The 13,494-nt window shown below is 37.5% G+C and overlaps 2 protein-coding genes across 2 annotated transcripts in view; one reads left to right on the forward strand and one right to left on the reverse strand.

The window, feature by feature from the left end:
• The window catches only part of LOC134749601 (phospholipid phosphatase 3-like), a 462,302-nt gene that overhangs the window by 306,436 nt on the left and 142,372 nt on the right, over positions 1-13,494 (forward strand). The gene's annotated exons all lie outside the window — the stretch shown is intronic.
• LOC134749773 (tafazzin) overlaps positions 11,255-13,494 on the reverse strand; it is a 28,189-nt gene continuing 25,949 nt past the window's right edge. Inside the window, exon 7 of the mRNA XM_063684808.1 lies at positions 11,255-13,315. Coding sequence (XP_063540878.1) covers positions 13,204-13,315 — 112 coding nt within the window. The 3' untranslated portion in view covers positions 11,255-13,203. The remainder of the gene's footprint in view (positions 13,316-13,494) is intronic.

The following is a 13,494-nucleotide window of genomic DNA, read 5'->3' on the forward strand; positions in this document are numbered from 1 at the left end:
TAATTCCAATGAAAATATGACATGGCACTTTCAGACTTAGTTGCTCAAAGATCGGTGCAGTTTAGACGGACTTAACCTTTCGAATGCCTTGTCCCGTATACGTACCACACAATTTGGACTAATTTACAGTTTCAAGGTTATTAATTCAGTAGTAAATTTTTGACAAAGGCATACGAAGGGTTAATAAATATGGCGTACATTGTAAATGTAACCGTCCCGCTTTCATATAAAGTTTATATTGGCTCGCTTGCCCATGACGTTGGCGTGTGTGACATTTTTTAATAAGTAGTATGGCATGCAGGGTTATAAAAAAAAACCGATACCTGGCCCCAATTTCACCACGGTGACAGGTGCGACAATTGTCGAAATCACTATTACTGACGTCACATGCCTCCATAGGCTACGGTAACCGCTTACCATTGAACGGGCTGTGTGCTTGTTTGCCACCAACATTTAAATAAAAATAAAAACTCCATTATATCGCCAATAAATAAGTACTTATTTTGCGATGCTAATGACAATTGTCACAAGAAACACGACAATTGTCGCAAAATTCCTACACAGAACTTATTTCCTGTCAAGAATTACCGAAAATTCTTATAAATCTTGTGACAATTGTCATCATCATCGTCATAAACGTACCTGTTTTTTTCCGATATAATAAAGTTTTTTTAAATATTACAATGATGGTGGCAAACAGGAATACAGCCCGCCCGATGGTAAGCGGTAACCGTAGCCCATGGATGCCTGTGACGTCAGCAACATTGATGTTTTACAATTGTCGCACCTGTCACCGTGGTGAAATTGGGGCCTGCAGTTACTTAATACAAAAATACCTGTTCCATTCTTGTGCTACGCTCACATACACAACTATTTTGAATGCCACCAAATACTTTTCAATAAAAAAGTTAAGTAATAATGAATTATTTCCAACTTTTTTGTTTATATTTTGTATTTACTGTCATTATTTTTATCATTTGTTTCACTAAAACTTTTTCGAACTATACTTGTCTATTTATGACTGCATTTTTATTGTATAATAATATGACTGAATAATGTGTAATTTGTTAAAACTACTATTATTTGTATAATTCGCATCCATATTGTTTTTTAAATATATTTTGACTCTGATATGGTGTTTTAATATTATCCAAGTTTTGAGTACCTACCTAATTATAAAATCTTCGATTAAGGACTATCGATAAAAAAAATATGTCCCCAAAAAAATTACAGTTTTGTAACGTAGGAGTTGCGTTTCAATTTTAAAACTACGTGTTGGATTGTAATGAAACTTGGCACATACAATGACATGAGGTATATCTAGGTGTGTAATTAGTTTATATAGCTGCAGTTTATAAGACAAGTAACTGTCAATTTTTTTTTCACCTCAGCAGCTCGAACAAGCCTACTTTCGTCACTCCCTGGAGTGAGGAAAGTGCGACTTTCTTCACTCCAGGGAGTGAAACAATGTAGATTTTTAATTTAGTGAAGGCCATGAACTTCATACTACGGTACGGTACGGTACGGTCCGGTCCGGTCCGGTCCGTCCGTCTCGTATCGTATCTTATCGTATCGTACATATTATAATACTTTTTTTTTCTGTTTATTCTTCGAAATACATTTTAACCTTTAATATGTTCTCACTACTGAGGTGAAAAATTATGTGTGCAACACGAGAGCAAAGTTATTTTACATCTCGTGTTTTTGAGTCCCTCGCTACGCTCAAGATTCTACCTTAGAATCACTCGCTTCGCTCCTGATTCAATTATAGAACCTTTCGCTTTCTCGGGACTCAAAATAAACACTCAAGAAAAAACAACTTTCTTCTCTTGTTGCACAAATAACTATTGTGACACACTTATTGCTGACTGTACTTCTTCTCATTTGCATGTCTATCGAGTACTTCTTGAGACCTTTCTAATGAGAGTAAACTTGATGTGTTTGTGTTCTTCCATCGAGGAGTTCCTTTGGCTACCTACCGACTGCATCATCAGAACACCTCCATGTTAGCATATTATTGCATTGTCACCGAAATTACGACAAATTTCAACTGAATCAGATTTTTGCCACGGCTCATGGAAGCCTGGGGTCCGCTCGGCAACTAATCCCAAGAATTGGCGTAGGCACTAGTTATTACGAAAGCGACTGCCATCTGACCTTCCAACCCAGAGGGAAAACTAGGCCTTTTTGGTTTTAGTCCGGTTTCCTCACGATGTTTTCCTTCAACCGAAAAGCGACTGGTAAATATCAAATGATATTTCGTACATAAGTTCCGAAAAACTAATTGGTACGAGCCGAGCCCGCGACCTTCGAATTGCAAGTCGCACGCTCTTACCGCTAGGCCACCAGCGCTTAGCCTTGTGTAATCAGTAATAATAATAATATTTTTTGTATGAAAAACTTAAATTCGCTGTATTTTTGTAACTATGGTATCTGAAGCTACATAAACTAATTACAGCTATAGCATAGAGTAACTGATACTAGAGCGTTACTGTCATAGTAAATTTTGTAACCCCAGTAAATTCACTGCCATCTGTCGACACACTTTAAAACTAAAAATGAAGATTTATAAAAATACGATAGAATATTTAAATATAGATAAATGATTTTTTTTAATTGCATTAATTATTTTTATGATTTTGACCCATGTTCTTTCACTGATATGCGTTAATATTGTTAAATAACAAACGAAACCGTCAACGCCATCTATACGACTGTAGGCCAAAACTAGTAGCGCCCTCTGAACGAGAATCAAATTTTCTTGATTTTCGAGGCACGTTTTTTCCTTAGACTGTATCCATCTATTACGGAGTTATATCTATCTTTGGCTATAGGTACTGCCCTGCTAATCCGAAAGTCTGAGATATGCCTTTTTGATTTTTTTAAAACCATTCTATAGCTATTAGAATTTTGCGTCTAATGGTATAAGCCAAATAGGGCTATCTTACTTAAACCATTAAATAAAACAACTAATAATAATCTATAATAGATATACTTTATCCTATTGTAAGTACAAAGTTTCAGAGCAAACTACGAACATTTATATATTTGAATAACATTTAGAATAGCCTATTAAAAAAAAAAGCCAATAGATTCCATTTCTATTCAGAAACCAAGGTTACTTCGAGAATTACCTACATTGGGGTACAAGAAAAGACTACTGACGATGAACTGTAATTTCCAGGCGGTTTTCAAACTAGCTACTCGTTTTAAAATGGGAGCGTAACTACTAGGTACAGAAGATTCACTCCCTAACAAAACGCAACTACTACGCGCAAGGCGGCGCAAGCGCGTGCTGGCGTCCGTTCCATAGCGGTGTGCGGCAATAATTATGGCAAAATCTCAAAATTGAGGCGGCCGCAGGTACTTGTAGCGACGCGACGAAATCGCCGAGTGACACGCCTGGCCTAACTATGTTTGTATGGAGAACCGAGCTTGCCGGGGACCCTTGTATTATCCTTTTGGACGCCAATGATCGATATATACGCACCGTAGGTTCGGCGCCAAAGACCGATTAATCGGTCATAGACCACAGAGCAACATAGACCTACATGCATATGCATAAACATGGAGACTATATAAAGGAGCCAAATCCCTATGTATGAAAAGTGTCCATCAAAAAACAGTAATTAGGCGGCGCCACCATACACCGAAATACTACCAAAAACAACCTACGTAATTTGGTCGGGTTATTTGTTGCCTTATATGGTTCATGTTATACTCATGTCCCAGAGCCTAACTAGCGCCACCGGAGAGATTAGGCACTATTATTTAAAGCTGAAAGCGGTCACTTTTGCAACAATTCCGCCATAAGAGATTGGCATCCTTTCTATACCATCCATATGCATAAAGTTCAATTTCAGTTTTGACACTTCATGCAGTGACGTGGCGTCTGGATGATTGCTTTTGTGTTTGACACGGCGTCGAAAAGGTTAATAATGTTATACGGGTTCATGGATGGTATAGAAAGGATGCCAATCTCTTATGGCAGAATTGTTGAAAAAGTGACCGCTTTCAGCTTTAAATAATAGTTCCTAATCTCCCCGGTGGCGCTAGTTAGGCTCTGGGACATGAGTATAACATGAACCAACAAATAACCCGACCAAATTACGTAGGTTGTTTTTGGTAGTATTTCGGTGTATGGTGGCGCCGCCTAATTACTGTTTTTTGATGGACACTTTTCATACATAGAGATTTGGCTCCTTTATATAGTCTCCATGGACGTGGCGTCTGGATGATTGCTTTTGTGTTTGACACGGCGTCGAAAAGGTTAATAATGTTATAAGGGTTGTTTACATACAATTTCTGTCATGGCGTTGATGACACTTACTTCATTAACGTGGCGTTCCTTGGCAGTTAAATGGTAGAAAAGAAACACCATACACCAGTCCATCAATTTTATTTTCGAAATAAAATACACGAGTAAAAAGCGTATTATAGCGATGCCCACGCCTAGGCTGAACGATTTCTTTCTTCAATAGGGGGTATTACTGCAATGTTTTGCCGCCAGAGTGCAGCACTAGCATTTATCGTAAACCATAGAGTAACTTACACATGCTAAGCCTTAAACAGTTTTTTTTTCAAGTTTTTACAGAAAATTTGTTACGAATCTATAAGGCCGTTTGTTTACAGGGGGCCTACCGCGAAACGCGAAAACCGAAATTTCCTTATTTGTGCCAACATTCTCAACCAAAAGGGTACTAATTGTCGGTTGTCAATAAGGCGCTATTTCCATATAGTTTCAATTTGAAATCAACCTTATCGACAAGCGACAATGTGGTACCTTTTGGTTGAAAACGTCACATTTGCTTCTCTATCGCTCAAATACACAAGAGTGATAGAGAGGCAGATAACGAACTTTCTAATTCTTTCTAATTTCGTGTTTCGCGGTAGGCCCTCTGTTTGTGCTAGAACAGATTATATAATACTATACTAGGTGCTAGTGACGCCCCCTACGCAGTTTTGCGTAATATTCTCTATTGGCACTATGAAACTAAGTGCGATTTTCAGCTGTATGGCGCTTGCCGCCCCGTTAATTTATTGTTTTACTCACACAAATACACAATTTAGCGACGTATCTAACATAACAGGAAATATGAAAAAAAAATAGATGTAATAATATCACAAAGAATCTTAGGTCAATTTTGAAATTTAAAAAAATACCGCCATGCCAAAGCATGTAGTATTAATTATTTAAGTAGTGCATATTATAACATTGTGTAAGGTATAAACAGCCAAATGGCTTTCAAGAACAAATTGGGCAAAAAAAATAACACTGGCTAACTTTGCCCGGGAAGGTAACTTTACCCAATAGGGGGTATTGCAATGTTCTGCCACCAGAGTGCTGCACTCGCGTAATATTCCCTATTATGCAAATATGAGGTTAAAATTTATCTTTTTTTTATACACATTACATGACAGACTACGAATGGCGGTCTTGTTTAACGTGTGTCTTAAATAACTGACGTGTTTCATGAAGTAAGTTCTAACCATAAACTTGAACTGCCAATTATATATTATTGTCATGCATTAATCATGATTTTTTTTATTACATCTGCTTTTCACGATATCAGCGGGCGCATTTCGACAGCCTACCACTTACACTTACATAACCTAAACTTGTGCTCGCCGGCTCCAGGGCCGCCGGGTCGGAAGACTGGTTGGCGTAGGAAGCAAGGCGCGGCGATATTTGTAAACGTTTGTATTCTCGCAACATTGGTGATTCTTAAGTGCAATTTTGCTCGTAAATATAACTTTGCCCACTGTTGACACTATCAGTAATTCTAGTCTGATTTTACTCTTTTAAGATAACTTTGCCCACTTTGCCAAATTGATCGGGAATTAACTAAATTTTGCTCATAGTATTAGTGGGCAAATAAATGGATAATGGGTCGGTATTGCGTGTAGAATGAAATCTTTATCTACAGTACCGACCTGCCTTCCACTGATCCGATTAAGACTAATCTCAGTTCGAATCACTGAAGAACATCAAGTAAAATACATACTTCTGATTACTACAACATTTGCATGTATATTATTGCAATATTTATCTAATTTATCACGTATCGCAAAGTTAAAATAAGCGTAGTCGTTAGCGCACCAATCTTGCCTGAACAAAAACCTCGCCGCGCCATGGCAAACTAACCTAACTGACATAATATGTACTTAAAATACAACAACCAATAGCGCTATTAAAACAAAAAATCTTAAATTAGTGCTAATACATAGGGACTTAGCCTTTCTCTGCAGGCGGTCTAATAAACATACCCATATTTGAACTTACATGCTGAGTATGCCTCACGAAGTATGTATCACGAGGCATACAAATTCATAGAAGTTAAACATCGTTTGCCTCGCGAGGCACAAGTTCTCAAGGCGACTTAACATATACGAGCTTTACAAGCTTAAAAATGCCTCGCAAGGCATACAAATACTCGTGTCACTCAAATAGGAATGCCGTTGAGCTGTCTGTCTGTTGAACTGTCAAGCCCTACGTCTAAAATTTAAATAAGATTCAAACATATCAATCGTTATTTATACATGATTTTTAATAATTTGAAAAACGTAGAATACATATATTTAAAACGGTTCGATATAATTGGCTATAAAAGGTCTTTGGTGCAGACATTCAATATGGCGGCCGATAGAACAGTTGGCTAGCGAAAATGTTGAAAAAAACTGGTCATTGGCCCTTTGGAAGTCAGCTGCCGTGTTTGAAATGCCATTGACAACACTTATACAAAGATGTTGTCAACTTCAATCAATTTTAAGTTCGCCTTTGTACATTGTATACTTTTTGTTTAATAGGTAAACACATTTATTTAGTACCAACTTTACACGTAAAAGATAAAGAAAAATACAATCACTAAAAAAAATCTAAGAACTAAGAAATATTTTTAATTGTATCTTAACCAGTCTTATGTACAATAAAGTGTTTACATACATACTTACATACATTAAATTAGACGTTATAGCAGAACTTTCAACATTTTCGCAGTAACTGCACATAATATAAGTGTAGTATCTACTGTCTACACTATGTGGGTAAACTTTTTTAGAAAATAGTTTAAAAACGTTTTACAAAATATGTTGTTACGCTTGAAATGGGCCGCCTTTTTACTCTATTACTGTTGCCTTCAGCAAAGACATTAAAAAGAGTATTTTTATAAACACTCCAATAGTTTCCTGTTGGTGTTTTGTATGACATTTAAATTATAATCGGTAGCGATAGAAGTTACCAATAAATAATACCTAACTGAGTGGGCAACGAGCTACAAGATTAAAATGTGTCACTAACAAGATTGATCCTTAGTTGGTCTTAAACAAATGCAATTTCATTTAATTTAAATAGATGTTTTTTGAATAAATAATTTGATACTAAATTTCAGAGAGCCTAAGAATTTTTTATTTTATTAATTTAATAAAAACAATCAATTGAAAAGAGCAGAAAAAGGTGAGTACATGAAGAGTTAGAATACAACTTTGCCCACTTCTATTACGAAGACATCTACAACAGTCTATCTAAGTTTACTCTGCACATACCTAAGCGCTATATTTTCAGTCATTTGACCTCTGTCATTGCATAGTGCAGAGTTAACTTGGTTCGACTAGTTAAATCCTATGTCATACAAAACACCAAAACGTTGAATTGAACATTGCAATCAGTAATTTCGTTGGTGTAGACTAGAGAAGGGCAGCCGCAAACGGCTACGACACGTCACACGGATAACACTGACCACGACACAACACGCCACATGCACACACACCGGCGTCGGCGCTGATGCCGGGAAACTTGCAACTTTGCCCACTTTTACCGATAACCAACTTACTTTAGTATTGCTTACTTTTCCTATATTATAATCTTGTGAGGCTTGTACTGTAAAGAGTTTGAAGTTTTATTGTTTACTTTATTGGTTAAGGTTCCAAATTCAAGAACAAAATAAATACTGGGGAACTTTAACAGACGCAAAAAGTTGTAAATTATTTCGGTACAGTCATCGTAATCTTGAAATTGTTTAAATTGTATTAAAGCATTTTATTTAAGTAGATAATGTTACCCCCTAGTGCTAAAGTAGCACGGGATTATGGCATAAGTTTCCCAAATGATATATTACCCAAGCACCTGCAATTAGTTACAAACAGGACAACGCGTAAGAATGTGACATAATCATTGTAATCAAATCCATTGGCATATATTTAATGCCCGCCTAGAATTATCAGACATTATTGCACTATATAAACATTCTAAAATTATGCAATAGGCTATAGAAGGAAATAGGTACCTATCAAATTACTTTTCTTTAACATGATATATATAAATAAAAAAATATTAACTTTACTTGGCAATTATTACGATTGTACTTTATTATGTAATCGGTAGTCATTATTAGATCAATACCCTTGATGTTTATTCCCAGGTTTCTAGAATAATTTGGAGCAAAGTAACAAGATTCCACGGCGCGAATCCTTCTTACGTTAAGCAAAACAAGTACAAATAACCAAAATAGCCACAAGGAGAATTCGTGCAACAATCATACAGTCAGGTCTGTTTTTTATTCTGTAGACTAAAATGACGTTTCATGTGTAAGACATGACATTTCTTAGTACCACATGAAATGTCATTTTAGTCTACGGATTTAAAAAACAGAATATAAGTGATGTGCGGAACAACTAACAAGTGCCTTAAATGACACACGACTCTATTGCCTCAAGAATAAAGTCCATTTCAAATTTGTAAAACCCTTAGTGGAGTTAGACTTTTAGATATGTCAAAATATTAAATAAAGTCCCGACACTCATCTTTGACAACTTTGCCCGCACTGCCGCTACACTTTTGCCGCTGACTGTACTCAGCACAATAACAGCACCGACGCCTTCGCACGGCCCGTGCCGAGCGATTTCCTACCTAATAATACTTAACATAACGTCTACTATTGCATTTTTTCCGGTTGCACGGTCGTTTAATGATATGTACACAGTAAAGGCATTGCACAAAAAAAGAACCAATGGCTTAATGATACTGCATTAGGGCGTCCGCTAGGTGGCGCGGGCAACCGGCTCCATGCAACCGCGCCAGCTAGCGGACGTCATAAGGATTAATTATGGTCACTAAATGGCGTGGTACTTCCTAAACGCCAGTATTATAGTAAAAAGTACAACTTTGCCCACACATAAACGTATTTTATCTACATCTATATCATAACCTCATATTATATTCAGAAACGATAAGCCAACGGCCTATATTAACAAACCTGTGTCTGTGGGTGCATCGTAATTTTAACTACGTTATCGATAACCGATACCTAAAGGGGCCCACTGACTATCAGTCCGCCGGACGATATCGGCCTGTCAGTTGTTCGGAGCTGTCAAATTTTTGTTCTAACTGACAGGCCGATATCGTCCGGCGGACTGATAGCCAGTGGGCCCCTTTACATTCAAATATAGAACATCTCTGAGAAACAAAGAAATTTGATTTGGCCTCTATTCTAATATCAGTCGAGATGGCGTTTTATTCGAAATGAAGTGTCAGTTGCAAACAATTGTGTCAAATTTCACATGTTACTTGATGTCGAACGATATGGTTATATTTGAAGTTTAATTAATTTGTAAGTATAAAATTACTTTCTTTTGTTGAAGCTCATTTTTTTTTTTTTTTTTTTTTTTATTATAAACTGATCGGCGATTGGCCCTAGTCACACCTGATGGAAAGTGAAGACAGGGCCTAAGATGGAGCTCACCGGTTCAGTAACAGCCTATTCACTCTTGTTTTAAAGAGACCGAGGTCATATTGATCAGGGAATACAGATGGCGGGAGCGCATTCCATTCCTTAGCCGTCCGTACCAAAAAGGAGGAGGCAAAACGTTTCGTCCGAACGAATGGAATGTGGACCACGAACGGGTGCATACGCTCCCCGCGCCTGGATGTCCGATGATGGAAAGGGGAAGGTGGGATCAGGTCGTGCAGTTCCTGTGCGCACTCCCCGAAATGTATCCGATAGAACACCGATAGGCAAGCGACTCGACGGCGATGCTCAAGGCTCTGTATCCTTGACTTGACCGATGGATCATCACCAAAGAGTCTATGAGCCCGGCGCTCTACCGAGTCCAGGGCCGCCAGCTGATATTTGGCAGAACCGTCCCATAGGTGGGAGCAGTATTCCATGCACGAGCGTACCTGTGCTTGGTATAGGGAGAGAAGCTGATATTGATGTAGATAAAGTAGTGTATGTAACTGTACATAATGCATTAAAATTCTCGTGTGATCCTTTTATGAAGCTCATTTCAATCGTTTCATAAACCCACACTCGTATTTCAATGCCTTTCATTATGTAGCAGTCACATAAACTACTAATTGTTCAACGAATATTTCTACTTTAAATCCATTGCAAAACAAATTCTTGATTTGACAATCATGAATAAATGTAGAGTTTTGAATGATTCACGGTTAGTTTCACTAAACTTATATCCTTAGTGTGAATGCGACCGTTGGTAACGTTGAAAGTGAACGCAGCCGACGCGCAAGAATGAGGGTAGACGGAGCGCTGTCTACACAACTTTGACACCCACCCGCTATCTTCAGTCACCCGTGAACATGATGCATGTAACTGCGTCGAAATATCGGGAGCTCACAAATAATACAAAAGGTAATCACGGTCTATATCCCGGTCAATATAAGTCTCATGAATAAATGTGTCGTATTCAAGTAAAAGGTACCACATTGTCGCTTACCATAAGGACGAAAATTGCTTGTATCTTTATACGAAAAATCTGTCAGAGCGTTCTTATGGCAAGCGACAATGTGTTACCTTTTACTTAAAAACGACACAAATAGTAGGTAATATTAATAATAATGTTTTGGTAATACGCAATACATATCATTAGACACCGCATACAATTTATAATTTAACAATGTAAAGTTTAGTACAAAATTCTCTTAGACGCGCGATGCCATACAAAATTGATATGGTTAAATATTATTACTGTTTAGTTCTATTGAGGATTCCTTATAGAACCTTGACAGTATATCCATGGATATAAAAAGTAGGTAAGTTAACTTACGGTATTATTAAGTGTTTGTGACATTAATTGTGGTATTTTCTATAAAAAGGGACCTTATTGTCGATGGCGCTTACGCCATTATAAACGATGCTCCGAAATAAACACAATGCCGCGCGACGCAGCGCTGTGCGGCGTAAGCGCCATCGACAATAAGGTCCCTTTTCGTAGAAAATGCCCCAATTTTGCCTGATTTGATTACCTTTGATAGCTAAATTAATTCCCGTCAAATTCGAGGCACCTTTTCCTACACTTTGCTGTCAAAATAATAATACTGTCAAAGTCCGTTTTATCGAAGGCATCGCGCTATTATGGCCGTTTGTCGCTCGTTTTGTCACAAAAATTGTCATATTATTGTCACAGTTAAAGTAAGGACGCGAATAACGAACAATTTCGTACATTCACCCGCCTGTTCCTATCTCTATCGCACTCGCGATGATGACACATGTTGATTTTTATAACAAAATCTAGTAACATAGATAGCAAATGAGCAATTTATCACAATAATGTAGATATGAAAATAAAATATGGAAATAATACAATAATATTGGACTTGAAAGTTTCAAAATTTAAGTAATTTTTTAACTTCCAAGAAGGAAAAAAGTATTGGCACCATTCGATTCCTTACATTTTATGCAATATTTCACTGACAAAAACGCAATTTTCATGTTTTGTCCATACATTCAAAATGGGCTCTCAGCGACCTTGACGTCACGTTCACTTATAAAGATAAAAAAGATAAAGATAAAAGATATTTATTCGTGACGATCACAACACAAGTACGAACATGTACAGACAACAACAGCAAAAAAAGAAGAGATCATCAAGTGTGCATCACGAAATGGACCCAACTCAGCATAATGCTAGCTATAAAGCCAGCGCTGGTCTTCCGTAGGGCCCATTCGGTGATGCCACGACAGATAACACACAAAGATACACATTAAAACATTACAAAGATACACACAAAGAATACCTAATTATATACCTTATGGTTTTGTTAGGAGCGTTTCGCGAGTAAAGTACGACTGTCGGACTTTGACTATCATTTCTGACTTTTGTATTGGGTGTTTGCAATGGGTCCCATATAGACATTTGATCCTAAAAATAAACCTGATCGATTGATACCATTCATGAAAATTTGTCATCTGTCAACAGTGGCATTTGCCGCCGGCATCATGGGCGAGACAGCAATATAATTATGCGCGTGCGATAGAGATAGGAACAGGCGGGTGAATGTACGAAATTGTTCGTTCTCAGCGTCCTTACTTTAATTGACGGAAATCAGATATGGTTTTTCGGAACATTTTCAACAAATAAAGGATACGTAAGTAGGTAATATTTTGGAGCGATTCTACGTACCTACATATGTGTCGTTTTCAAGCAAAAGGTACCTAAGGTACATTATCATTTGCCATAAAGACGTTGTGAAAGGTTATTAGCAAACACACAGGATATAAGCAAATTTCGTCCTTATAGTAAGCGAAAATGTGGTACCTTTTGCTTGAAAACGTCACATATTATCGTTAATAACTTTGCAGTTTCCACACCCTTTATCCATTAAATATTTTGGTTCTAAATATTTCGCGTATTTAAATTATGCTCCATTATCTTATCATTTTCAACATTTCGAGCGACAAATGTCCACAGGAATTTTCGAGTCCGTGGAGATTTTCTTTCAACATTATCACTTTAAAGACTCATTTACTTGATACAAGTTTCTTTGAGGCGAGAAATCGTTTGAAAGAACCCAATCAGCAACACACATAACACCATCAAATGACTTTGAAATAAAGGCCAAAACACACCGGCTGCGTGTGCGCAGACGTGCACGTGCGCTAAAACGTCACGCAAGCGGTGTGCCGTCTTCAATAAAGATCTGTATATTACAACGCGCGTCTACACACGCGTCCAGTGTGCACAAATTTAGTCCTGTCAGTTAAGTCCTGTTAAGATCGAGGCGATACTCGTACCTAATGTATATACAATAGGTTTAAAAGCTGCCAGTTAAGCCTTTATAAGAAATTTCCCATCTGATTTTGAACTTTATTTCAAAGTGATAAGGTTCAATTTTGCATATTGTCACCCTTATGCCTCTCGCAGGACCCGATAGCCACAGAATCCATACACGGTACACTTATGGTAAAGGAACTAGATGTCCTTGTCTTTTTCTCTTTCTGTCTCCTTTTCTTTACCGTTGCTGTGGTTGTGTGCGGAGTCGCTGTCGCCGTGCATGTCTGTCGGCTGCGTTAGGATGTCGGTCCTGTGGATGTGAAGTACATAATATGTTTAATTATAAATATAAAACATGCGCACGAAATTTCAAGAGAATCTGTTCTGTTCCCTGTAGAGGAGGACAGCTGTACGAAAACATATTTCCCAAGCTAAAACAGAAAACCTACGTTTCGCTCGGTCAAATGATAGTAAATAAAAAACATTGAA

Source organism: Cydia strobilella, chromosome 18 (genome assembly GCF_947568885.1).
Source record: "Cydia strobilella chromosome 18, ilCydStro3.1, whole genome shotgun sequence".
NCBI lineage: Eukaryota > Metazoa > Arthropoda > Insecta > Lepidoptera > Tortricidae > Cydia > Cydia strobilella.